The 27,513-nt window shown below is 52.4% G+C and overlaps 1 protein-coding gene across 10 annotated transcripts in view; it reads left to right on the forward strand.

Annotated features, from left to right (window-relative positions):
- The first annotated feature begins 425 nt into the window (after nt 1-425).
- The window catches only part of CHD6 (chromodomain helicase DNA binding protein 6), a 100,781-nt gene continuing 73,693 nt past the window's right edge, over nt 426-27,513 (forward strand). For 5 of the 10 annotated variants that reach the window (XM_075057907.1, XM_075057885.1, XM_075057943.1 and 2 more), the window contains exon 1: nt 10,094-10,261. In XM_075057907.1, the coding sequence (XP_074914008.1) occupies nt 10,129-10,261 (133 nt within the window). In that variant the 5' untranslated portion in view covers nt 10,094-10,128. Of the gene's footprint in view, nt 542-10,092; nt 10,262-27,513 lie in introns of those variants that run through there. The other 5 variants (XM_075057917.1, XM_075057925.1, XM_075057934.1 and 2 more) reach the window with 4 other exon arrangements.

The following is a 27,513-nucleotide window of genomic DNA, read 5'->3' on the forward strand; positions in this document are numbered from 1 at the left end:
CGCACCTCTCGAGGCCTCGGGCGGCCCCCGGCGCCGGCGAGCGAGGCGCGGGGCCGTGGACACGCACCGCCGCTCCAGCGGGCCCCGCTCAGCCCCGCGCCAGGCGGCGGGGCGGGCGGCGTCCGCCATAGGCCCCAGCGGGCCCGGGGCCGGGGCTGGGGCTGGGGCTGCGGCTGGGGCGGGCCGGTTCACATCCGGGGAACGAGCGGCGGGCGCGGACGTGGAGGGCGCGGGCGGGGCGCTGGCAGTGGCGGGGGGCGGCGCGCGGGGGCGGCGGCGCGGCCAATCGGCGCCGCGCTCTCATCGGTGCAAACAGGAGCACAATGGAGCGAGCGGCGGGCGCGCTGCAGCCAAGCTTGGCGCGGGCGCCGCGCGGCTGACGGGCCGGCCCGCCAATGGGCGCCCGCGCGCGGCGGTGGGCAGCCAATGGGCGCGGGGCGGGGGCGTGCCCGGGCGAGGTTAGGGTGTCCTTGCAGGGTGCTGGGCTAAACTTCACCAAATAATAGCTGTTTGTATTTGGGCGGCCGAGGAGCCATTTTAGGTAAGTTCTGCCCCGAACTTTTGGGTTCGCCCGCCCGGCGTGGCCGGGGGCAGCGGCGGGGCGGGGGGCGGCGGCGGGGCCGCGCCGGGGCGGCGCTATGAATGAACTCGGCGGCGGCGGCGCGGGCCGCGGGGCGGACGGGCGGCGGGGCCGGGGCAGCCGCCGGCCCTGTCATGGCTCCGGCCGCGGGGACGGGCCGGCCGCGGGGGAGGGGCGGCGTCGTCCTCGCGCGTTCTTCTCGCCGCCCTCCCCCGGGGCGCGGGCGGGCGGGCCGCGGCCCCTCTTGCCGGCCCGACCTGCCGCTTGCCGCCTCCCCCCCCGCCCCGGCCCGCCAGGCGCGGGGAAGGCCGGGCCTAGCCGGCGCCGGGCCGGCAGCTCGGAGCCCGGCGCCCCCCGCAGCCGCGACGGCCCCCGGGGCGCGCGGAGGGCGGAGGCGGGGCAGGCTCCCCCCGGCGCTGCGCGGAGGCTCCTCCCGGCCGGGAAGGGGGGAGTGAGGCCCCCGGCCCCGCACCGAGCTGCGCGACCGCAGCGGCGGGTGGGATGGGGGGTGCCGGCAGCCTTGCCCGCGGGGCGCAGCTTTCCGCCGTCATTCCGGCCGCAGTGCTCGAGAAAATCGATAATTAAGTCTTTTAAACTTCGCGGGCGGGGGAGAAGCGGGTCCCTTGGCAGGCCGGAGGCCCCCGGGGCATGGGTTTCCTGCCGCCCGGCCCCTGCCGAGCAAGGGCACCCGGGGCGATGAGAAGGCGGGGGGCGGTGGATGCGGTTAAAGGGCCGTTCCCTCCGCTCCGGGCGACGAGCTCGTCCCTGTCATCGGCCGATGCGTCCCGCTTGGTCCGCTGTGCGTGGAGCAAACGTGTATCTGTTGTGACATTGCAGCCATGTCACAACAGAGGGGCATCACAGTCACGTTGGAGTCGCGTCTTGTTCGCGCTGCAGTCATCTCACCGTAGTCGCCCCGCGCAGCCTTGCGTCCGTTGTGTTTTGGTGGCTGCGTTGTGGGATTCTCCCTGTTCTTACTAGTGACTTTTACTGGCGATTGAGGTGGATTTCAGTCTCGGATCAATGAGGTTTGTAGGGTAAACGCTGTGAGAGAAACGCACGCAAACAATACGCAAAGATGAAGAGAAGTCATCTGCTAGTATCTGCAGATGCCTAGTGTGCACACCCGTCTTGGAGCAGCTAACGTTTTCTCTGTTTATCGATTTGCCTTCCTGACAACTACGCTAAACTCACAGTAAAGTCGGGGCCCGTGGAGGCCAGGCAGACTGCCTCAGCACACGGAGAGCTGGTTCTGCTTGGTCTGCTGCCGGCCTTCGATGTGGTAGAGTAATTTTCAGTAATTTTGCTATGAAAAGTGCTTGCTTTATTTCCTCAGTGAGTTGGGATGCTTTTAGCCAAAAGCTCGGGCTTTTTCATTGTTTACCTCCTGCTTGGGAAATGCAGCAAATGCTTTTGGGGTTGGAGAACGAGGGGAGAGGGATGGGAATGGTTTGCTGTGGTTGTGCAAAGTGTCCTGTAGGTCTGTGCAGAAGTCTCCAGCACTCCTCTGCAGTCACTGGCCTCCGTGACAGAGGGGCTTCTTGTGGGCAGACAGATGTGGTTGTAGTTGTTAGATGTTTATCCCTGACCCCTTCGCTTGTAGAGCTACAGATATTCGGCAGCTGGTTAACTGGTGTGGGGTCAGAGCTCTGCAAGTATTTTCCCTGCTGTGAAGTGTTGCTGTTGCTTATGGCCCTGTTCAGGTGATGGCACAGGAATAGGTGCCGCCTTGCCTCTCCTTGCCCTTTGTTTACCTCATTCATGCAGGAGCTCTGCTGTGCTGTTTTGCAGAGAAATTGTTGTTTTGGTCCAGCTGTTGAAGTATGAAGCAGTAACAGCATATTTTTGCTCTGGGAGTAAATTCTTCCTGGAGTAAATAGGTTGTTTCTCTTGAGGCTTCTGGCCTCCAACTGGGTTGGTTTTGTTCAAGGGTTGCCACTGGGTTCCTTTCCCACTTGTTTAGTGGAAAACTGATTCCTCTTCCACTACAAAGCTTAATGTTGTTGTCTGTTTGCTTTTGGAAAGCTAATTCTGCCCATCATCTCTGAATTGGTACAGCTGCCTAAACTTGCAGGTCCTTCAGGAGACTGGACATACAGCTGAGTTTCCTTCGCTGCCAAGATGGGAACCACACAGCAGTGGTGGGGTGAAGCTGATTGAATGTTGCCCCTTGAATGCTTCAAGCTGTAAAACATGATAACTAGTAGAGTTGCATCCTGTCAAAATGTCTGCGTGTACCTTGTGCAGCAGAACTGAAAGTAGGTAGCACTATACTTCAAATAAAAGCCAAAGTCAATGAGAAGACTTGGAGAAAGCCTGATCTTGGTTTGTTTTCACTTTTGTGAAGTTTGAAGCCCATCCCACAGCTGTGGCTGTTTATTTCTGCCTATTGTCTCATTCCTCCAAACAGAAATGTTGATTGCCCTGTTGCTGAGAAGGCAGTCGCAGCCCCTTGCTGTGGGCTAGTACGGATGTGTTAAAAACTAGGCTGTGTGAATCTGTGAAACTAAGGCAGCTCTTCTGCTGTTTCTCAATGCTTGCAGCATGTGAATAATGCACATCTCCTGTGGAAGGTGCTGTCAGGGTCCCTCATTACCTTGTTCTGAGTGCTGCTGTCTGGTTTGGTAGCGTATGCCTTTTTAATGGCTTGAGTTTACCTCTCCCTCTGTTGTCCTGCATGTTGGCGTTAGGGGAGAGTGGCTCTGTCTAAGCTGCTGGTCTTTGAGCAGCTGGCCCTGGATACACCAGTGTTAGCCCCAGTGGCGAGTGCTGTGTGTATCTTCAGGGTCTGTTGATTTCCAGTGGCTTGGTGGAGGAGGCTTTCAGAGGAATGTCTCATTTTCCTGACTGCTTTTTTATCATATTTTCTTAACAGGAAGCAAATCTCTGTCCCCCTACCCCCCATGTAATCTCAGTCATTTTTAAGATTTAGTCTTCCTTGAGATATTTTTAATATTTTCTCAAGAGCTTCTCCAAAGACATAAACTTTTACAGGTGGATAATATAAAGTGTTTTACTTTAATGGTTTGTGTTATTTCAAGAGGGGTTTGTACAAGCAAGTGAACTTGTTTTCACAAGATGGCAAGGCTGAGAGCTTGGCTGCCAGAGCAGGCCTTTTTTTGCATGAAGCTGCCAGTGTCTTGGCCTGTCTCAGGTTTGCACAGGTAAGAGTTAGTATCGTGCACATTGGCGTGCAGGAGAAGCTTGCCCTTGCGAAGGAGAGGAGAGGGTTGATCGGCCTTGCACTGAGAGTGAGCCCTTGGTGCCAGAATGTGGACTTGGTGTGTTGGGGCTGGAAAGCAGGCATGTGTAGGGAGGCTTCTCTGAAATTGTCTTAAAGAGACACTGGCAAGCACGGAGGTTGGATGTCTTACTGGGCTTCAGGGGAGCTGAGAGGGCTTGTTTTCATTGCTCCTGTAAGTAGCAGTGAAAGCATTTCTCCCCTCTCATCCCCAGTTTCCTGCTTGGGACAGTGGAGTCAGCCTCTGGTGTTGGTGACTTCACCCTGGTCTGTGAGAGCAGAGGCAGAGCTGTTGTTGGGGGTCAGCAAGCTGTGTAAAGGGGAGAGGAGATGGTCAGGGTGAATGGTCTTTATGTAGTCAGTTGAGTAGCAATATTTGCTGCGGGCAGAGTGTTGGTGACAGTGTGCAGGTTTGTATGGTGTGTTCTCAGCACCCTAAAACCCCATGAAAACAGAGTTACACTTCACCTGGGAACGGTGGCAATATCAGGGCCTGCATTGCCAGCATGGTGGTGGTGGAACCCATATCCTCTAAGAAAGTGCAGGGCCCCTGTGCAGCAGCATGCTGCAAACGCTGTGCTGGGCAGTGCCCGTCCCAGCCAACCTCCAGTGATCTTCAGGCACAAGCCTCTCTGGTGGAAATAGCGGAGCTGGGGAAAGCTGTCCAAACCATCAGCAAAAGGGGAAAAACGTGGTGCTGTGGGTGTCAGCTTGTGACACGAGGAGACTCTGATTGTGCTTTCTAATATCTCAGGCTGGTGCAGTATGTTTTCCGTGTGATAGGACAATGCCTTCAACTTTCCCTTATATGGGAAAATCTGGTATGCAGCAGAGCAATCTGCCAATATGTTGCTATTAATTTTTAGCATTGTTATGTTGGATGTGTCCAGTCAGCCTAAGAAGTAGGAAGTACCTGGGACGCTGTGGCCAGGCTTAAATGGTTGAGGCAGGACCCTGGCGATACCTGGAGAGGGGTTGTGGCTGTGCTCCGAGGAATGCCTGAGCACACTCGGCTCCTCAGGAAGTCAGCTAAAAGCTGGGAGAGTTTGGTGCCTGGGCATAGGGCTCCTGCCCTGCACTGCCCTGGGCCCCAGTGCTCAGAGAGGAGCTGGAGGCCTTGGTGGCATTGGCACTGAGGAGGTCAGCGGAGCACTTGACCCATCCTTTGTGCAAGGACCTTCCCCCTGTGGAGGAAGTGTTGCCTTGAGGTTAAGGGGTGCACACTGTTTCTGTGCTGCAGCCTGTTGCCTCTAGGGGATTCCCAGCCTGTAGTGAGTATAAATCCTGCTCTAAGAGGAGCAAAACACTCTCTTCGGTCCAGAAAAGAAAGCGAGAAGTGTGGGAACCGAGTCCTAGTCTCTCTTTGTTTTTCATGTGGGAGCTGGAAATGTACTTGCAGAATTGCATTGGGTATGGATCAAGGAGTGCAGGTGTTATCATCACAATGAGATGTTGCCTTGGCCATGGGGTGCACATCACATTTTCCAGCCCTGGTTTCCCGGTGAGGGATGCTTGCTGCTCGGTAGCAGTCTGACAGTGATACTATTAACGTGTATCCTAGGAGGTACAGCACGTCTTCTGCAGTCCTGCCTTTGCCCTAACTTTATGCAGCCATAATGTTGCACTAGTATAGGTAGTGTTATCTGGTTGGTTGTTTTGGGGTGTGTTGTGGTTTTGATGTTTTGGGGTTTTTTTTAATTGCATTTTAACTGGTGAAATTAAGTTTAGGTCTTTTCTGGTGAAGCCTTCTGATACTTGTCTGGCTCTTTCTGCCGTTTGGCTCAGTTGGTACAGGAAGTCTGGTTGAAATGCAGGTAACTCATTGCTTCCTTTTGGGGTGACTGTGCCAAAAGGAGAAAGTTAGCTTGTCAATATCAATTTGCAGAGTATTTGTGTTTCCTAAATGTTTCCATAAAAGTGTGGGATCTGTGGAGGCCTGCTTTGCATTAGAGTAAAAGGAGGCAATATCTGGGCTCAGGCTGGTGTTAACCCAGCCCCGTCAACTGGCCGCGTGCCCCTGCTAATGTGCATGTTATTGCAAGGGAGGGACAGGTAGGTGGGGAGGGGCAAGGTTGTTTCGTTCAGTATCATATGTGGTTCTAAAGCATGTGTTTAAATTGCAGCCTGGGAGCTCTTGCACAGGAACATAGGTGGGAAGGGCATGAGTGTGCTGTGAGGGACCCCAGGCCAAAAGCCTCTGCAAATGCCTGGTGGGGGAAGCGCAGCCGGCTGTCCCTGTGGCTGGCCTGCTGAGAGTGTGCCTGGGGGGGGTAGGAACTGCAGCACTTACTGCCCTGAGGGTTGGTAAAACTTCCTAGGATGTAAGACCCCCACCCCTTCCCCCAGGAGGTATCTCTGTTTGCATTTCTTTGAATGCAGAAGCAGGACTTTAGCTAGTTGAAGGACTTCAGCTACCAGCCCCTCCATGTTAGCAGCCACTGCCAAGAATTTTGGTCCCTCTGTATTGCACTAGAAATAGACGTTTGTTATGTGGACATAGTTGAGTTTCCTTCAAAAAACTTCCAGTTGTTAAACATCTCTTCGGAAGTCATGAAGGTAATTAGATAACTAAGTTGTTTTATGTACTTTCTGGTTTTCATTTTGCAATTTAGCCTATGCTTAGTAGCTACCTTTGAAGGTGAAGTCCAGCATTAGCAATGTGCCAGTGTGCTACACACAGGAACAAGGGTGATGCAAAGTTATGGGGAACTCTCACTTTTTTGACGTATAGATAGGTGAAGTATTAGTTCTTTAAGAAACATTAATGCCTTGTTATGTATGTGCATTGAGGCAGAATTAAAGTTAGTCCTAGATACAAGAATAAACATTAGTGCTTTGCAATAGATGAGCTGTGAAAGCTGCTATTTTTGTGTGAGCTGCTGCCTTGAGTTCTCTAGGTCTTGTGCACTGAGCACCTTTAACCCTAAATGCTTCATCTGCTTTGGTTGAACTTAAGACATAATTAAGATAAAATGAAGCTTAGGTATTAGGTGACTGTTAATTGACTATCTGAGAGGAGAGAGCCATTCTTTCTTGATGACTTCTGTATGTGTTTGTGGTGCATCCTTGCTGTACCCTGTGCTCATTTAGCCTGGGAAGGACAGCAGTGGGGTGTGGGAATGCACAGCGTATTGCTCTTATTTGTATGCTTCTCTGCTTGTTGCTTTAGGGCAAGCAAAGCCCTGTTTCTCCGTGATCTTTCTCAGTCCCCGTAGGGTGCCCCTCACCAGGGTATCTGAGCTTTTCCCGGCATGCACTTTTGTGCATGCATAAAGGCAGGTTTCTCTCCTTTACCGCAGACAGCAGAGACTGTGCTCTGTTTGTTCGCTGTGCGGTGATGTTGTGGGGAGGCTGACTGAAGCAAGGCTTGCGCTTACTGTGAAGGTGCTGAGGTTTGTGGTTACCCTGATTTCTTCAGAGAAGTGGTTACAGATTTGTGGGCCAGTCACAGGCACTGCTCCACCTCCTTGCTCCGGAGGGTGAGAATTTTTGTCTGAGAATAACATTGCTGTTTTGGAGCTGGGCCAGTCCCATACTGTGCTTTGAGCGTGAGGACCAGGGTCCTGAATCTGGAAGGCAAGGGAAGGAGTGGGTCGCTATGGGCACAGGCTCTTTGAAGCCCTGTAGTGAGGTGTGACTTTGCAGGCTTGCAGACCATGTGTGTTTGAATAGGTATAGCTGTGCCCACATCTGACAGAGCATAGTGCACTGTGTGTGGAGATGTGGTTATCTGCAGATGCTGCTCTCTGGTTTCTAGACAGGCTCTCTGCTGGCTCTCTCTGGTTTCTAGACAGGGTTTCTCTCTCTCTGTTGAGCAGAGCATGACATTAGGGATGAGGAGTTCTGGGCAGTGCTCCTAAACCCTTTCCTGGGTCAAGCTCTACTTCCTGCTCTTTCTGCCACCCTGAGCTGGGAGAGGGAGATGTCTCGCAGAGCAGAAGTGGATTTCTGGACCTTTTTGCATGCTAGTTCCTCCAGAGATGTCTGTTGAAGGAAGGGGTCAGAAAATGAGTGGTTCATCCAGGTATGGAGGGAGAGGAGATGTGGAAACCATGTTGGCACAGATTTCTCACAGGTACATGCAGTAAGAGTGGGCAAGGACATGGGTCTGTGGGACCCATGCTCTGCGGTTATGTCCAGAGTTTGCTTGCCTGGCCTTCATGTTGCTACATGTCAAAGGAGGCTGATGTCTGTAGGCCTGCCAGGCAAGCAGGATCAAGAGTCTCTTGGCAGTTTGGTGCAGCTGGTGCCATGTGCTTGCCTGCTGGCTAGCTGACCCCATGAAGATGGTGCTGGTTGCCCAGGAGGGTCCTGGACATGGTGGGTGTCTCCTGTGTCTGTGCCCTGAATGAACGTAGCTTGACTCCAGGAGAGACCCAGAGCAGCTTTGCCTGTGCGCTGTTTGAAGGGGCTTGGTGTGCTCTGAGGTCCCAGCTCTGCTTAGAAGAAGGGACACTGCAAAGATGGTGCTCTGTGGTCAGCATTAGTGAATGCAGCTTGGGTGTGCTCTTACAGGAGGGGTTTGCTCCCTCCCTGTGCAAGTTTGGACATCCAGCCTGGTGAGGTTGATGCTGTCTCTCTCCACTGCTCCCTGAGCTGGCCTCTCACTGAAGGGCTTTATGAGCTGGGACAAGAAGGGGCTACCTCTCCATGTGTGCTTTCGGCAGCATTTTACTTGCAGCATGTCTGGGCAGGACTTTGGGTGCTTGCTGTTTAATACACTTGGGTAGCCTTTTTAAAGAATTGCCTGTAGCTGAGGAGGGAACCAAACTTGGCATTGCTGAACTCCAAGCATTTGCACATGAGGAATCAATGAATTTCATTTTGGCACTTCTCTCTTCCTCCCATGCTGGAGTGTTTCTTGGGATGGTGTAAAAGACACAAATGCAAGGAAGCATTGAGATACATGATTGAGAGGAATGTCTCCTTACAGATGGCCTCTGAACTCGGGAGACTGTTCTTCAAAGTAGCTTCAGCTGAGGTTGTGGAGAACTTGTATCCCAGAGAGTTAAATTCAAAATAAACTGGAAGCCCTTGGAGGTAAATGTCAGGGAGTTACAGTCCTGGCAGGGCAGAGCAGTTGAAGTCGAGGTGCGTGTAAGGATGTGGACCTGAGGACTGTGGGCTAGCGGTGCTGCTTATGAAGGGTGCTCTTGCTCTGTGTTGCAGCAGGAGAGTTTACTATGTTTTGCTTTCTCTCCCTGTTCTTTAGATGCTTGGGAAACAGGTCTGATGCTTCAGAATGGAAGTTCTCAGGCCTGGAGAACAGCAGCTTTCTCTCTGTTGCTATTTTGGGCCAAGATTTGCTAGTTTCTCTTAGGATGTACAGGCAGAACAGATGCCATGAGCCATGGGACCTCACCACAGCATACAGTAAACTCTCAGACTGTGGTTGTTTGGGATGTTGCCTTCCTGGGTGCTGAGAAACGGCTTGGCTCCCCCAGTGCCTGGCACTGCCACAGGCAGGGATCTTGCCAACCAACCTTTCTGCCCTCTCCTGGGGTGGGGTGGCCTGGGTTTGCAGCGCTGACAGGGCAGGTGCAGCCTTGGCGTGTGCAGGAGCTCCTCTCCAACAGGGCAGCATCAAGCAAGTGACCTCTAAGCTGGTGATGGAGATGTCCTGTACTTGGGGAGTGAGCAGTGTAGCAAAATATCCTTTTGCTCCTGGAGGTGCCTCCTGCTGCCCCTCCAACCTTCACTGCATGTGAGAGAGCACAGACTGAGCTGAGCTTCCTTTGTCACCTGGGTTTTTAGACCCCTAGGACCAGGATGGCAATGCTGCCTAGCCCAAAGGAGAGCTGCTCGCTTGTCACGCACTAAGATGTAGATTGGGATCAGCCTTCAGTGTCTGCACTCAAGAATTGTGGTGCAAGATGTGGCCATGGTGGGCAAAACAAGGCTGGCCCTGAGTTCGCTTCATGCACTGTACATCCCTCCCCACTCTGCTGCTCATACACAGACAAGGCATTTGGCAAAGCAGTGGTGTCCATCCTGCCTGCGAGGCCCTGGAAATGCTTAAAAAGCTGACTGTGCTCTTGTGGTCCAGCTGCTGGTGGCTTGGCCATGTTTTGTTCAGCTCCTGGCTTGGGTGTGTTTCCTAGGGCATGTTCCCATGGGCTTTTCACTAGATGAAGCAGGGGGCAGGTTGGCAGGAGCATGCAAAGCCTGGCTCACCCTTTTACTTTACTGTGGTTATAGCAAGAGGACAATAGGGAGTAACTTAAAGCCAACAGGTAACAGCAGCAAATGGAGGGGGGGCACCAGCTGGATGGCTAGCAGGGGTAAAGGCAATCCACTGTGGAGGTCTATGGCAGGGAGCTTCAACTGGAGAAGACTGACAGAAATGCCTGAAGGAATGATTTTCAGCAGGACCGGACTCTGCAGTGGGGTCTCCATCACCATTTGGAGCTGTGGCCGGTGTTGCTGTGCCGTCCCAGCAGGTAATCTGCTCTGGGTGTTGGATGTGCTCTTTGTATGTGTCTACAGCCAAGTCTTGAGGTGCGTTGCAAGTGCTTGTTGATCCTCCCAGTAGCCTTGCTGTGAAGGCTGATTTTTATCCCCATTCTACAGTTGGAAAATAGAGGCACAAAGGGCTCTGATTGCCTTTGAGGAGCTGTCTGCAGTGTGGCAAAGCTGTTTTCTGACAGCTTGAGTTTGCTGTGCAGGATATTAACAACAGCAAAAGGGGAAGATCTGTGCTTTCAGGAATGCCATCTCATTTTTTTGCTGTCTACCTTGGGATGGCTTGAGTTCAGTGCTCTTTGGTATGTAGCTCTCAAGCAGTAACCTTATAAAAGGTTCTTTGAATGGGCCAGCTGTCAAGGTCTACCAGTTTAGCTGGCTTTTGTACATCTTTCGTACTAATAAAGGTGCTGTGGGCTAAATTATGTGTGTGGTGGCATCTTTACAGGGCTGGTGACCTTGAGGATAGACTTGGGCAGCAAAGTGAAGTTCTGAGTGATTGTGCGCAAGGGAAAAAAAAAGACAACAGGAAAATGTGCAGAGTGTACAGGGTGCTGGTTTCTGCCGAAACCTCTATATCCCTCCTGATAGCTGGAGAGAGCTGGGTGGTTTGCCCTGTTACAAGAAGCCTCTGAAGCAGCTGGCAATAACCCCTGTGCTCCTGCAGGCCCGCTAATTCAGAAGAGGCTTTTCTTATGCTACTGGGAAGTCTGGCTCCTCATGACCACTGATCCAGGAAGCCAGTAGGAGCTGAGCCCACAATACCATCTCTGCCCAGGGGTAACAGCCAGGCACCTCAGAGAAGACAGCCTGCTTCTCGCACTGAGAGTGTGTCCACAGAGCTACTTTGCCTGTTTCCATCTAAAATGTGGCTAGGGTTGTGTCGTCACTCTGACCTGAAGCTTTGCGCAGTCTTCTTGGCAGCCTTAGCACATATTCCCCTTGGTACGTGAGGCTCCCTGCCTTGTGGAGGAGCAGGTTGGGTGTACAGTCCCAGGGTAAGGAAGAGTCGCCGCCCACCAGGCATCTTTTTGGTTGCTGGCAAGCTGGTTCTGCAGCTGTGTTGGACTGTCATTATAAGGAGTGTGCTTCTGGCTCGCGGCAGGCAAGGAGAGAGGCTGCGAGCTGTCTGCCTCCTGCCTGCAGCAGGGTACCAGAGGGGCAGGAGAGCTGTGTGGGAAGCTGTGGACATGGCAGTCTGCCATAGGCTTTATTGGCCTGCACAACTCAGGGCTCTCCTGCAGCACATGGATACAGATACTGCATTTTCCCTTATATTAAAGTAGGAAATCAAGTGCTGGGAGGGTGGTGGGAGAAGTAGGAAGGCTGTATGGCACTCGCACAGTCTGTTCCCTGGACACCCCATTCATGTCCTTCCTTATTGGCTTGCTGGTCAACACGCTGGGACTGGTGAATGAGAAATGGCTTGTTAAGATTTGGCAGACAGGGCAGTTAATTTGGTGTGTGTGGTGGCCTGGGTTGAATGCCACACTGGAGCATGTTTGCTTTTAATGAGGAGCAGAGGTCTGGAGAATGCCACATTAGTGCGGTGGGCTTTGCTGATGTGGCAGGTGATGCTCTTGACAGGGCACGTGAATCGTGCTGGTGGGGTGCCACACCTGCAGGGAGCTGCTGCGGGCCCCCTGCGTGAACAGCAGTGCTGCGTGTGTTCACACACTCACCAGCGCACCCTCACCCATGAAATCCTGGTCCTTGGTACTGCTGAGGGTGGTCATAGGCCCACCGCCTGCGGGAGCCCAGCCTGCTGGGTGCCAGCTACAAGGCTGGTCAGGCTTGGCCTGCCTCCCTTCTCTCTTCCTTGCTGTAGAGATTTGTTTTATTTTTCCTCTGGTTTTTGCCTTGCTGGTGTTGAGGATTAAAATCCACTGCCTGAGGCTTATGAGCAACTGTTTGGAGTGAGACTGTTGGCCTGCTGATCAGAAAACAACAGAGGCAGGCTTGAGAAACCTGTCTCGCTCCTGGCAGCTTCTGCACACCAGGGAAATGGTATGGGAAAGGGCATACAGCTAACTCTTGGGTGCGTCCCCATGGTGGGGAAGGGGGTGCAGCTAACTAATGCTGGGTGCATCCCCACTCTGCAGACAGCCACCTCTCAACGCTCAGTGCTGCTTGGGAGCGGTGTGTCCCCTCATTTTCAGCTGTCCATGAAGGTGGTGAGAAAAATACATTTTAGGGTGAGCTCAGACCTGGTTTCTCTCTCTTTAGCAACAAGCTGGAGTGCTGTGTCTTCATGTGCGCGCTGGTTACCCAGGCATGGCTTTGCGTTTCATGATGTGCCTTTGCTGAACAAAACCGAAGGTGTTTTCAGCTGTTCTGTGGCTTTCTTTCCCCTCGTGCTGTTGATCCCTGCTTGCTGCTGGGCTCGCTAGAGTCTAAGTGAGCCCTTGGTTCTCAGCCCTGTGGCACTGTGCAGCTTTGAAATAACTGCTGAAGGTCATTGTGGTTATGGTCTTGGGTTAGGAGCTGCATTTGAAAGCTCTCCAAAAAGGAGCTATTGCTGGTTTTGCCACGTAAGCTTGTCATGAAGCGCAGCTGACTGAAGCTGCATTACTGGGGGCTGCATCCAGCCTGCATGTGCTCTCTTGCTTGTTGGGTTCCAACAGAGCATCCTCTGTGCACAGGCAGTGGCACAGTCCCAAGTGTCTCCCCAGGGTCTCTGACGTGGCTGTTGCTTTAGGGCTGAGAGCTTGCCTGGGAGGGCTTGGGAGCAGAAGTGTTGGTGCTGAGCAGGCTTTTTGGAGGGGGAATGCTGTGCAGCATAGCTGTATTCCTTGTACCAGGTAGCAAGTGGCAAGGAGGTTGTGACTATTTCTTGCCTGCCCATCAAAGTTGTGTTGCCTGTTCCCCTGCAGGGTGGTGGAGTTAGGTGTCCTGGCAAGGCGCTGCATGGCTTGGCTGGCAGGATTGCTGCAGACACTGGGCATTCTTATCAGCAGATCTCTTGGCTCCCCTGGCCCCACAGAGAACACCAGAAAATTGCTTGGAGCACAGCTGTGACTCCCCTGGGGCTGGCATTGGTTCGATGTTCTGCCTGGCCTGCCCTGGACATGTGCAGCTGCCTGAGGGGTGTTTGCTCCCTGACTTTGGCTTATTCGGACCTCTTTGTATGCTCCTTGCTTCCTTCATCCTGCCATGTGTCCTGCTGAGGGCAGTAAGGCCTGCGCCCCCTTCCCGTCAGGGCCAGGGAGCAGTGAGGGAGTGTTAGGGCAGCTCTGAAACAAAGAGCATTTGGCTGCTCAGTGAAGCCTCTGCAGTTGGGAAGGGGTCTTGCTTTCCATAGCTATGTGCGCAGAGCTGGGAGACTGCCTCTCCTTAGCCTCTGCTTGGGAAGGAAAAAAGTGTGCCGAAGCCGTCTCGCAGCAAGCTCACAGGCTTCCCAGCCCCCTGCCTCACTGCTGCTGCTTCTCTTACTAAACTACCGGGTTATTTTTAACTTGGAAAAATTACAACCCAAGATTTGCATTCTCTACCCTCAGCGGAGGGCTGGAGGCAGGATGTGGGGGAGGCACTGCGGAGGGCTGGGAATGCGGCTCACCGCTCTGGCAGGCCTGTTTCCAGGGGCTCGTGCCCCCTGCAGCACTCTGCCTGCCGGGCTCCGCATGCTCACCAAGCTGCGAGGCTGCGCAGAGGGGAGGCCGCTTCTCCATGCGATGCGGCTGGAGTTTCAGCCTGGATTCCCATGGTGAATGCATGGAGCAGCTGCAGACACATAAACAAATCCTGCTGCAGCAGGCTGTGGGGAGGGAGCTGGGCTCTGGGCTGCCAGGCTGCTTGCGTGACAGCCTGCAGACGGGTGGCTTCTGATGGGGGCTGGATACCTCCTTCAAAGAGTATCCCACAGAGAAGCTCTCGGGTGCTTGAGCGTGTTGTGGAGGAGCAGCAGCTGGCTGGGTTGCTGTTTTGCCCAGCGGAGGAGGTTTTGCTGGGCCACTCAGCTTATGAGAGCTGGTTGGGAGGAGCTAGGGAGAGAAGTGTCACTCTTACGCCGTATTTCTCTTTCCCCCTCCCCTAGCTCTGCCCCTTCCGTGTTTTGCAGGCAGTTGTCTTGTCAGTGGTTGTCTCCCCTGCCTGGATCTCCCCGAGTGAGTGGGAGCACCTCTCTAAAGCCGGTGGCAGGGTGATGTCTCTGCAGAACCCCTTCTTCATGCAGCCCACAGGAATATAGTTGCCTGAGTCCCTCTGGATTGCACCACAGATACTCAGGCTTCAAGCTCTGGTAGCTCTGCTGGCTGAGACGTGTCTGTGCAGCCCTGCCTGGAAACAGGAATTGATGAGGTAGCAAGAACCAAACAGCACCAGGGGACTGCAGATGTCTCTCTGCTGTTTGGTGCCTTTGAGAAGGGTGTTGGTTGAGCCAAGCTGATGAACGATAGTGCAGGCTCCGAGTTCTGCTCTTGGTCTGTCCCAGCCAGACATGTCGGTCCTCTCCTGCTGCTCGCCTGCAGTGTGGATGCATCAGGTAGGGAGGGTGATTGATGCCTGGGCCATGCTTTGTTTTCCTCAGGCTTGCTGTCTACCTTGCCAGCAGCAAAGCTACTGAGAGTGGAGAGTGCTCTGGAGGCCCCTCTGATGGACTGGTGTTGCCAGGCCCTGGGGACCTCTGCCCCAGCTTGCTTGGGGAGCCTGTCAGAGCCCATCAGTCCTGGTCTGTCATCTGGTACTCTGTAGTGCTCCTAGTGATTAAGGCAGGAGTAGCAGGGCAATGCAGCAAACCTCTTGGCAAGCAATGGCCAGTACTTATTTCTCCCAGCTGTCTTCAGGCAGACACAGGCACCCTTGCTCCTTTGGGAATGATTCATGTTTGCTTGCCAAGGCTGGTCCCTTACCCCCAGCACACTGATCCAGCTTGGCCTGACACGCTTCTGGTCAGTGTGCTGATGAAAGAGGCTCTCCAGGCTGTGGGATGGGGCATGCCATGAGATGCTGATGCTAGTCCTGTGCCTCTGACCAGTGCTAAGTACCAGGACTCTGGGAGTTCCTGCTGGAGCATTGGTATTCATTAGTGCCTCAGTTCTGCAAAGGCCTGAAAGGTTTCACGTGATGCCTGACCCTGATACAAAAATGACGTGGCTCGATGTCGTCTCTGTGTGGTAGGGAATGGCTACTGACTACTCTCCCCTTTCCTCAAGGCTGTAAGGTTTGTTGTCAGGCGTGAACCACTGCTCTTCCATGTTTGAGCCAAGGGCTGCTGCCATGATGAAAGCAGGCAGCAGGGAGCAGAGCAGCTCTCAGGCTGCCAGGGCTGGAGCAGCACCTCTTCCCCCCTCAAAGAGCTGCTTCTGCAGCTTGTGTGAGGCAGTGGGGATGTCCCTGCCACCCCAAAATGGTGTGTACACACAAGGACAGCTGCTGACACTGGTATACGGGTTGGTGGTGTGGGGCAAAAGAAAGACCAGGACCCTTTACTTGTAAGACAGTCTTCTGAAAGCTGTTGGTTGCCCCATTGCCCAATGCCCTTCGCTGCTGCCTTGTGTGTGGAAGGGCCGAGCAGGGCCCTTGTGCTGTGGCTGTAGGAGCTGTCTGCAGCTCTCTGCTGCTGGGAGCTCTAGAGAGATCTGAATCTTCTCATCAGTCTGTACTTCGACCTCTGCCAGCCTTTCTCAGGGCAGGTTAGCACATCTTCTTGTACCAGAGCAGCAAGGGTGTGCTAAGCCTCCCTGGCTCCACTTGGGCTAGTTGCAGTCCATGAGGCTGGCTTGCTTGTGGCCTGGAGGCCTGGGCAGCAGGTTTGGACCTGGCAGCCCTGACTAATCTCTCTTGCTTCAAGCTGTACCCAAATGCTGAGGAGATGCAGCACTTCCTGAGGTGCTTTGGCAGAGCAGACCTGCTTGTCTGAAAATCAGTAATTTCATGGCATGGCTGTGCAATTCTCTTCTCTTCTTTATCTCCCTGCCTTCCTGCTTGTCCTTTGGGGCTGCGTGCAAAATGCTGTCCCTGTTTGGGATCTGTATTTTCAAGGGATCCTTTCTGGAATGAGAACTATAGTAAGGAGGCGAGAGAAAGGCGATGTTGAGGAGGTGAGTGAGGCTTGCACCCCTCATCTGGAAGGAGGCGTCACCAGAAGTCTGCTGACAGATTGAGGTTGGACACTTCTTGATGCCTCTGTCTCAAAGGAGTTGCTTGTGGTGAGACTTGTCCTTGGCACCTCCCTGGAGCCTGAGCCTGCTGTGCTGTGCCTGGTGCTGCTCCTGTGCCTGGGAAGGGGACCCTCAGGCTGCAAGGAGCATGGCTGGCAGACAGGGTCAGCCTGGAGAGGGTGCATCTCCAGTGGGGCCAGTGCCAACTAGTTTGGGGGATGAGTGAGAATGTGTGGAGCCGGGTATACTGTTGTATAGTACTTCTGTGGTTTGTAATAAGCAAAGGGGCCTCCAGCCTGAAGTGTGGGCTTCCTATTCCCCTTGAATGTCTTTGAACCACAGAATGAGTTCATCTTCCAGTCTGCCATGTAGGAAAAGCTGCTAGGAAAACTGCTAATCTCTAAATGCTGGCTTTTAGCTCCTGGTGAGGGTGGGCAGCTGAGGCACAGACCCCAACTTGTGTTTTCAGAGTGATTTAAGATAGTGTTGTGAGCCTGCAGTGTCACTATGGGCTCCCGGTTGGCAGTGTGCCATTACCTTGGACTGAAAGTAGTTGCTGGAGGGGCTTCTCACCTCAGCCATGGTGCAAGGCAGACTGTGCTCCCGCTGGACCCAGCTTGCTTTGCTTCAAGAGCAGGTGTTGGGGGCTCTCACGTCTGGCCTGGGACCTGAGTATGCCGGAGACCTGCTGAGAAGCAAATGCAATCTCTGCTGGATTTTTGTCACTTCATTGAGATGTGGTGTGCATGTGCAGGGTGCTGAGTGGCTTGGTTGTGTCAGTGGAAGTTTGCCACAGCTGTGGTCTGAAAATCAGAATTGAAATGTATCGTGTAGTGGCACACATCAACTTACAAGTGACTGTTCATGGTGCCTGTGCCTCCAACACAAGGCTGCTGCCTGTTTCTGCTCTTTGCTGCAGCAGCTTTGAAGGAGTTTTGGTGCAGAATTCCTACTTAGAAAGTGAAAAGAAAGTGCAGGTTTTCTGAGTGTATTATCACCAGTATTTCTGGCACAGAGGTGGACATGCCCACGTGCACCTCGGGGTGCCCCTTGTCCTTCAGGAGGTGGCTTGTGAGCACTGCTTGCTCTTTGAATCCCAGCTCCTGTTGTGCTTCGTTCTTCCCTTGGAGAAAGCCACATGCCCCTTTTGCTCATCCTTCTGAAGAGGATTGTCAGTCTCTAAGGACCTGACGGTTGGGTGTTGATTTTTGTTTTAACTGCTCACGTTGTTTCCTGGCTGCAGCTTATTTGAACAGATAAAATCTGTTCTTTTTCCCCTTTGAAGAAGGAAGCCACCTGCCTCTCGCAGGCAGCTGAACATGGCAGTGTACTGCAGGGATGTGCTTTAATAAAGCAAAAAAATTCTTATCCGTGCTGCCGTGCTGAATAAGGAGCTTTCTTGGGCAAATGCCATCAGTTTCTGCAGATGCTGAGGCCTCAGCTTTGTCTGAGTTTATAGCCCTTTTGACTGTTGGTGACAAGCCTGTGGACATGACCTGGGGGGAACAGGCAGGGCTGTACTCACGCCTGCCTGAGGCAGCTCGGGCACCTCACTGCTGCTCACAGGCCAGGGCTGAACTGGCCCTGGGGGGAGTTTCTGAGCTGCAGCAGGTACAGCTGTGCGATGGGGCGTGCGGGGGGGGGGGCTGCTGGGTGCAGCAGGGCGGTCAGAGAAGAGAGGGGAGGGCAGGGCTTGAAGACAGTAGCCAGGGGGACGGAGCCGGGAAGTGAAGGCAAAGCAAAAGCAGGGCTGAGTTCAGAGCTGCTGACTCCCACGTACCTCGCCACGCTGTAGATGTGATCTCCCTGCAGGAAATGAAAGTTGCTCTTTGGTTAAAGGCTATGAATAAAACTTTCTTTTTGAAGTGCCTTGGTGTGTCCATGACTGAGGGGCTGTTGGAGCATCTGTTCCTGTTGGGACACAGAATGCTTGAGGGGATATTGGTGAAAGACTGCAATGGGGGAATGCCAGCCTACACTTGGAGATTGTACTTTCTATGTCTGAAGTCATCAGTGGGGCCCATCCTTGGTGGTCGTTGTTTGTGTATCTTGGGAGCACATGCTGGAGTTGGGGAGAGGGAAGGGCTGAGGCAAGGCAGAATGTATCCCCAAGGGAAAGACAGGGGCAGCCCCTGACCGTGCCATGTGCCTTACTGGTTTTGGGGACTGTTTCCAGTTTTTGTGAACCATAGACTTGTATTAGGTTGAAAAGACCCTTAAGATCATCAAGTCCAACCGTAAACCTAACACTGCAAAGTCCACCACTAAACCATGTCCCTAAGCACCACATCTACACATCTTTTAAATACCTCCAGGGATGGTGTCATGAAAGGGAGTGGTTTGGACTGCTTAAAGAATCACTTCCAATGGTATTAGCAAAAGAAAAATGATTTAATAGGACTCAACCGCATCCCTGCGCAGCCTGTTCCAATGCTTGACAACCCTTTTCAGTGAAGAAATTTTTCCTAATATCCAATCTAAACCTCCTCTGGCACAACTTGAGGCCGTTTCCTCTCATCCTATCACTTGTTACTCAGGAAAAGAGACCAACCCCCACCTCACTACAACCTTCTCAGCCTCCTTTTCTCCAGGCTAAACAACCCCAGTTCCCTCAGCTGCTCCTTGTAGGACTTGTTCTCCAGACCCTTCACCAGCTTTGTTGCTCTTCTTTGGATGCGCTCCAGCACCTCAATATCTTTCTTGTAGTGAGGGGCCCAAAACTGAACCAAAACTTCATCCCCCTGCACTGCTCCACCAAAGTGCTTGTCTTGTTGGGACCCTAAGAACTGGTCCGGTTTGGCTGATTCTCACCTGTGTATGTGTTGTATAACATGGAGGACACCTTTTTGCCAGGTATCTTGGTGATCAATGAACTTATATTAGCCCAGCCTTTTGGGGGTATGCACTGCAAAATCAACTGGAGTTTCAGATGTGAAAGCCCACCAGCAGAGTCTCCTAAAAGGCAAGTAGGATGTCAACTGAGAGCAACGTGGATGGTGCAGGCTCATCCTGTTGCCTGCTCTTGGAATACCCAACCTGTGGCCACAGTCCTCTTCTGCTTGTTAACCCATGCTATGTTTTCAGCTCATTGGCTGTGGAGACCATCAGACTTGTGGGCCAGTCTAGTTACAGGTGGTTCCTGCAAGATACAGGAACCAGGATACAGGAATAATTCAGTCTTAGGTGGTGTTGGTGTTACCTGTGATGAAGCTCCTCTGCACAGTTGGAATAATCCTTGTCTAACTCTTGCTGTTCTGCAGTGCAAATCTTTGCAGTGCCTCAGGCTGGCTTTTTTGTAAGGTTTCAACAGGAATGGATGTTGTTTTTGAGGAAGAGGTTACAGAAAAAGGCAAAATTTGATCTTTTACTTGTTTTGTAAAAATTCAGCCAGCCACAGCAAAGCACCAGCCTCTGAAAACAAACATTTGATTTTAAAAAATGCTGTTTGTCACTGTGCTCTATTCCCTTTGCACCTGAATGAAGGAGGGCAGAAGCCTGTTACTGTGACTGTGTTTTGTGTTACCTTAATTGGAGAAGTCGTCTTTCCCTCAAACCTAGTCCTCATTCTCCTGCTGAGCCTTAGACAAGGACCCCCAGGCATTGCATGGGTAAAAATTTCCCCCATCCCAAGTATCTTGGCAGCCACCTTCCAGCCCTACTCCAGTGGCAGCTCTCATCCTTCAGTCCTATCCCTATCCTTTGTTTCTTGGGAATGGGTAGATGTGGCCCTGAAGCCATGTTGCAGACCAGAGATTTCTCCTAGTGCAGGTCTCCTGACCGTTTCCTTTTGGCAGCCCCTTTCCAGCCCAGCTTCTGTCTGCAGCTCCAGGCTTTCTCTCAACCCTAACTCTCCCTTTTCAGGGGAAGCTGTAGAGAAGGCTGCTGAGCCTTTTTCCAGATCAAAGGGTTCTCTAAGCCCCAGTCTCTTTGCAGGACCCCGCTTTGCTTTGACAGCCCATTTCCATCCCTGCTCCAATTGCATCTCTAGGCTTTTTCTTTCCATCAGTGTTACCCTAACCCTAATTTTATAGCTGAACCTTTTGACAAGACCTGCTGTACAAAAGATGATTCCTAGCCAAGGTCTCCTGGCAACCTAAAATAATCTTTGGCAGCCCATTTCTAACCTTGTTCCAACTGAAACCCTAGGCTTTCACTTTCTGTCAGCCTTAACCCGAGTTCTCAGTTTCCCTCTGAGCCTTAGACGTAGAAAGCCAGATGAAAGAGCTCTCCCAGCCCAGGTCTCTTGGAAACGCCCATTTGGCTTTGGCAGCCCCTTTCCAGCCACAGTCTGACTGCAGCTCTAGGTTTTTTTTCTCTCTCAGCCCTAACCCTAACCCTGGCTCTAGCTCTCATTTTCCTGCAAAACAATAGAAAAGACCCCATAGCCTTTGCCTAGATGAAAACTTTGACCCAGCCCAGCTCTCTTGGTAGCCCCTGCTTGGCTGTTGAAGCCCCCAGCCCAGGGTTAGCTGTAAGCTCTCTCTTTCACTCAACCTTCTTTTTGTGAAGAACTGTAGGGAAGACCACCTAACGCATTGCTCACACGAAAGCTTTCTCTCAGCCCAGGACTCTTGACAGCCCTCGCTTACCTTTGACAGCATCTTTCCAGCTTCGCTCCAGCAATAACACCAGGCTTTCTGCTTCTCAACCTGAACCCTCATTTGCCTGCTGGGCCATAAGGAAGGGCCCCCCCAACCATTTCCCACCAAAAGGTGTCTCCCACCCCAGGTCTCTTGGCAGCCCCTTTCCAGCCCCAGGCCAACTGCAAGTGTAACCTTTCCTTTCAGTCCAGACCCTAACCCTAGGAGCTGTTTTCCAGCTGAGCTGTAGGGAAGGCCTCTGAGCCATTTCCCAGCCCAAACCTCTTGGCAGCCCCTCTTCCTTTTGGCAGTCTCTTTCCAGCCCCATGTGAGGTCTAGACTTCTCTGAACCCTAACCCTAGTTTTCCAGCTGAGCCTTAGCCAAGTGCCCCAGCCATTTTCCCGATGAAGGCTTTCTCCCAGGTGAAGCGTCTTGCAGCTCCCGCTTTGCTCAGGTGAGCCCTCCCTTGCCCTGCTGCTGCTGCTGCACCTCTGGGTTTTCTTTTTCTTAGCCAGAACCCTGATTTTCCTGGGAAGCTGTAGAGAAGGCTCCTATTGATTACCTGAACCGGTGATTTCTCCCAGTCCAGGTCTCTTGGCAGCTGCCAGGTACTTTTGCAGCCCCTTTCCAGCCCCACTCCAGCTGCAGCTCTGAACTTTGTCTCAGCATTATCCCAAACCTAATCTTATGGCTGAACATTGGTCAAGGTCATCCTCGTGAAAGGTTTCTGCAAGGCCAGGTCTTTTAGCAGCCCCCACTTTATTCTAGTGAGCTCTTTCCAATCCCTCTCAAACTGCAGCTTTTGTCTTTCTCTCAACCCTAACCTTAATTTTACATCTGAACCCCAGATAAGGGCTGCCAGATGAGTCTTCTCCCAGGCTAGGTGTTTTGGCAGCTCCCACTTTGCTTTGGCAGTGCTTTTACAGCTACACTCCCCCTGGCTGGCCTATGCACCCAGAGGTCCTGTTCCCCTGGCTTGCTGGTAATGCAGAGCAGAGTTGAGGTTCGCTGGGGTTCCTTTCCTCGTACCTTAAAATTTTATGTGCAAATTTCTGGATTTGTTTGGGTTTGTTTTTTTAAATCAGAAAACTACTACTTCAAAGTTGAGAAGTCGGACAGGGATTGTGCAGCATTAATTTGCTTCCCTTTTTCCCCTTCCTTCTCATTTCTCTCAGGGGATGGCACAGCAGCTGTGACTTCTCCTGTCTGCAGGGCTGATGAAGGATGTGGATGCTAGCACAGACAGGCTGCTTCTTCCCGGTTTTGGATCCAAGCTTTAGATTTGGATTCTGGCATTGCTGCTAGCATGCGGCATTGGTGGGCAAGGCTTTTCCTGTGTAACAGCTGCCTACAAAAGTTCAATTAATAGTGCTTGTGCAACCTTCATTGTAGCATTTTCAGGCTTTTGAGTGCTTCCATCGGTGTCCTTTAAATATCCTATTGACATGTGAGGTGGTGTGGTTGAAATGCAGCCAAGGCCTGTGAGCACCCCAGACCCCAGGTGTGTGTGGAGAGGTGCTGGTCTGTGGGGTGGGGAGTAGATGCTCCTGCTGCTGCCCAGGCGTGGAAGCAGTAGTGCTCCAGAGCTGGCATTGCACGCTGCTGTAAAGAATGTCTTTATGGGCACAACTAATCTTGCAGCCTGTAAAGTAGTTTTAGGCCTCTTGTGGCTTTTAAAGGTGACCTGCAAAGATTTCACAGAGAAGGACCCAGCAGCAGGTTGCTGAGTGCCCATGATGAGGGTTACAAACACTGAGGACAGCTCTGACCCAGATGGTCCCCTCGAAGCGTGGTCAGCAGTGCTGCGTGCCCCTTGCACTGGGGCTGGTGTGCAGCAGCCTGGGAGGAGCCGCTCTCGGCTGCTCTGGGGGGGCGGGCAGGAGATGTCAGGATTGGGCCTCTGGTGGAAAATCTGCATATTTTGTATGTACCTGGTGTGAAACTGCAGTTTCAACTGGAAAATTGTTTCAAAAAAGCAAGTCTGAGGTTTAAACCCTCTTTGAAACCCTTTCCTTTTCTTGGTAAAAACAAGATCCTTGGAAGAGCATAACAAGCTGGAAGCTCTTCCTCCTGCTGGGCTGGGTGGCTAGCCCTCTGCCTCCACTGCGATTGCTCTCCCCTAGCCCAGCAAAGCTCCCAGAAAGCTGAAAATAGTTGGTGCTTCCCATCCCTGGGGCAATTATTTGATCCTCTGCAGCTGATCTGAGCTATTCTTGGAGCTAACAGCTGGCCCAGGCAGGATCCTGGGTTGGGAGCTGCACACACCCGGAACCTGGGCTGGGTTCTGGAAGAAGCACACAGTAGCCCAGACTGTGAGGCAAGCCGCCTGCTCCAGTGGTGCCCTGTTAGCAGCCTGGGGTGCTGGGCTTCCCTGGTGGGACCTGCTCCTGTGGCGCACGTTCGCATGTGTGCAGGCTAATCCATGCTGCTTGAAGACCTGCAGTTCCCAAAACGAGCTGGATGTGTGAGTGAACTTCATGCAGAGCTCGCCGTTGCTGTCACACGAGGTGATGAGATGAGTATTAGACATTATTCTTCTGCAGTAATATTAAACACTGTCAGTTTTGGAAGCAAGGTTATGGGCGCTGACACATGGTTAGTATCTGTCTGGGAGCTTCGTGCACCCCTAGCTGCTGCATCAGGGTTTCCCTCCCGGTTGCTCTTAGCCTGAAGGCTAGGTGTGTGTTGCAGCAAGCGTCTTCCCAGACAGACTGAAGCAGCAGAACAATGCTGCTTGTTGTGGTTACAGACCACGAGCTATGCAGTATGTAAATGAAATTAATATTAGAGAACATTGTTGGAGACTTTGTTGTCTTTAAAGTTTCAAAACCTGGCCAAAAATATGCTTATCCCGTTAAATTGGGGGATGTCTTTGGGTCATTACTTTGAGACTGCTATGGGATATGACTGAGGTTATCTGACATCTATTTGGTGGGTAAAGGGGGACCCTGAAGAGCTGCTTGTTTTAATGCTGTTTACCAGCTGCAGGCAAGCTAGCATTGTAACTATTTTTGCAAACCACATACTAGGAATTCTTTAGTGTCCTGTGGCAGTTTGTCTTCTAGATTTCCTGCTTCCAGCACTGTGACTTGGAACATTTCTTACAGCCTTGTGGTCCCAGCAGTGTTGCAGGGTTTCTCTATGGGCCTCACATGCCATCGTAATGGCTGTGTGGCAGATGCTGCGGCCAGGTGCCCGTGGGGACGCTGGGGCATGTTTGGAGGGTTCTGCCGCAGATGCCTGTCACCCAGCCCTGCTGTTGGCCCCGAGGACTTCTCAGATTGGATGGTAACCGTGATATTAAGGACATGTTCAGCTCTTTGGGCGGATGTGGGCCTGAGAACAAAGTCTGCTGGGTCAGCCTGACCTTGCAGTAACTCCTTTGGGTAGGTCAGATTTGCAGAGGGGCTGTGAAATGTTCTCCTGGGCTGGCCCCTGCTCTGGGCGGGCAGTGTGGCCAGGGATGCGCTTCTGGAGGCCTCGTAAAAGAGCTGGGGGATGGCTCAGCATGGTTGGAGAAACAAGGCTGGAAGCTATTCTTGGGGCTGGCTGCTGGGGACTGGCTGGGGACCTCCTTTGGGCAACGTGCTCTGAAGCGAGGTGCAGTGGCATGCTGGGCAGAGTCCCAGCATTCTCTGTGCTGAACAGACAGATCTGGAGAGGACCTCTTCCTTGCTGACTGTCTGGCACAGACTTCTTTGAGCCTTCCCCGGCCTCCTGGATTTGCCCCATTTGCTCTCAGTCATGCAAGCTTGCGCAATCATCAGATGTGCTGTGAAATTGCTTATCACCCCAAGCAGAGTTTTGTCTTGGATTTTTCTGAGGGTTGAGTGCAGAAAGGGCGAGTGCCGTATTATTTTCGTCTTCAGTCCTCTCTGACTTCAGGCCGGCATTCTTCAAAGCGTGGCCCCCAGGCATGCAGAGCAGTGGCAGAGAGCTGGGATCCAGATGCGTGTGGCATTCCTCCTGGTTTTGCAGTGTGGGGCTGCCTGCCTGCTCTTTTTAGCCCCCTATACAGGATATAAATATAATATAAAATATTAGAAGAGAGAAGCAAGATAGGTGCAGAAAGCCAAGCTTCCTGTTCCAGTGCTGGCTCACACAGGAGCTTGGGGAGAACTGCGAGAGGAGGGTCTCTGAAGCACAGAGGAGCAGGGACATGCTGTGTGACATATGGACAGCCCCAACAAGAGCTGTGATGTTGAATGGTGCTGTAGCTTGGCTGTTGGAAGGTATCTGAGGAGAGGGAACATGCACCCACACTGGAGCGTGAGCTGGGCAGTGAATTTCAATGGAACGTGGTGGTTTAAAACAATGGAGGAAGGTGCGGGGAGAACTGCAGCCCATGTAAACTTTCCTCTCTGAGGTGGTTTGATCCTGTCAAGGTATTGTCTGAGCACCTACCACTTCATTTCCATGCTTAAGAGCTTGTTATGAGCTAGGAAGGATGTGTTGCCTGCGTAGCTGTAAAATCCTTGCCTGGCATGTGGGAGACTGTGCAGAGGGTGCCCTGAACACCCTCAGCTTGCCGTTGTGTTTGCAGAAGTGCAGCCTGCTGTGGGGTGCTGGCAGGGACCTGTGGGTGGCCAGAACAGTAATAGGAAAGTACTGCAGGCAGCTGGGCAGAGTGGGACCCTGACGACCTGGTGTGGCTGGCTCTCTTGAGCAAACTAGTCCTACCAGCCTGAGTCCTGCTTGCCAGGATCCTGCACTTGGGGTTTGCATTAGTACCTTTTCTGCTGTGCTCAGGGATGAAGCTAGCTACTCTTTGAGTGCTGTATACTTGGTACCTGCTCCCACCATGTATAGAAGGGTATACCTGCTGCTCCAGAGCATCTCCTGGCTCTGCTTCTCATCCTCCTTGGCAGCTCTTTGCAGGCTGGGTGCAGGAGTGTGTGTTTGCTAGTCTAATGGTGGTGTAGCAGCTGCATGTACAAATAGAGTCCTTAGTGCTCTGCTTGTGTTGCCCAGCTCGTGCATCAGTCATGGATTGCACTTGAGGGTGAGTGCACAAGTGTGCATTTTGTTTGCTTAGCGCTAGATTTTCAGCATGGTGTTGAGCAAGCAAGAAGCTGGATGCTCCGCTGTGGAGATGTCTTGTATGGTGGAAAGTTTGGAAAGGTGCTTTGGCTTTTGTGCCAGGACCCTCCTCTCCTTCTGACATGCAACAGGACACAGGCAATGGCAGTCTGTCTTTCCATCAGGTATGATCTTGAAAAGCATCCTTGGCATTGGCCCATCTGTGATAGCTTTGTCCTAGGCACTTCCTGGGGCTGCTTGGGCTGTCCATGATAGTGCTGAAAGGCAGTCCTACCACACAGCCTCTCCCAAGTGCTGTGATCTCAAAATACTGTTTTCCTTTGTCTCTGCTAACACGGATGTGTTAATGTGCTACATGGGTACTGGGCAGCACACCACGGCCAAGGCTCTGCATTTCATAGGCTCCAGCTCAGTGTCGTGGTTTAACCCCAGCCAGTAACTAAGCACCACGCAGCTGCTCACTCACTCCACCCCACCCAGTGGGATGGGGGAGAGAATTGGGGGAAAAAAAAGTAAAACTTGTGAGTTGACATAAGAACAGTTTAATAGAACAGAAAGGAAGAAACTAATAATGATAATAATAACAAAAATAAAAAAAGGATTGGAATATACAAAACAAGTGATGCACAGTGCAGTTGCTCACCACTCACTGACTGATGCCCAGTTAGTTCCTGAGCAGCGATCCCCACCCCCAGGCCAACTAGCCCCAGTTTATATACTGGACATGACGTCACATAGTATGGAATACGCCTTTGGCCAGTTTGGGTCAGCTGTCCTGGCTGTGTCCCCTCCCGACTACTTGTGCCCCTCCAGCCTTCTTGCTGGCTGGGCATGAAAAGCTGAAAAATCCTCGACTTAGTATAAACGCTTCTCCGCAACAACTGAAAACATCAGTATGTTATCAACATTCTTCTCATACTAAATCCAAACCATAGCACTATACCAGCTACTAGAAAGAAAGTTAGCTCTCTCCCAGCCAAAACCAGGACACTCAGATGCCCTGCAAGCACTGTGACTAATCCAGGCCAAGGTGGACTAGCTCACACATGCCTTTGGGTATATCCCTATTACTGCTGTAGAGCTTTATTCCTTTTCCTTCATATGGTGACCTCCTCCCGCAAACTTGGCTAGCGTGTTTCTGAAACATGTTAAAAGTTCTCCTCTAGCCCTGGAGAAGATCTGTCTCTTTACAGGTTGACTAGTCTGGGCCACTGTGTCTTCTCCTTGCCTTTGCTCTCAGCTCATTTTCAGTGGCCCTTTTTCTCCTCCACCTGAGGATCATCTTGAGAAGATCTTCTTCCATTTCTGAGGCAAAACAGAGGTGAACCACTCCATGGGGACATACACTGATGGAGCTGTGTGTACAAATGAGACAGATGGTCATTCCCTGCCATGAGCTGTGGTTACTTTCACAGAGTACCTGTATGTATATGTGCTTGCAGGACTGGTGTTTGGTTGGAGCTGTGTGGTGGGAGCGCTGTGCATGTCCGCAGGATTCTGGGAGCGCATGA

The sequence above is a fragment of the Buteo buteo genome, chromosome 2 (assembly GCF_964188355.1).
Source record: "Buteo buteo chromosome 2, bButBut1.hap1.1, whole genome shotgun sequence".
Lineage (NCBI taxonomy): Eukaryota > Metazoa > Chordata > Aves > Accipitriformes > Accipitridae > Buteo > Buteo buteo.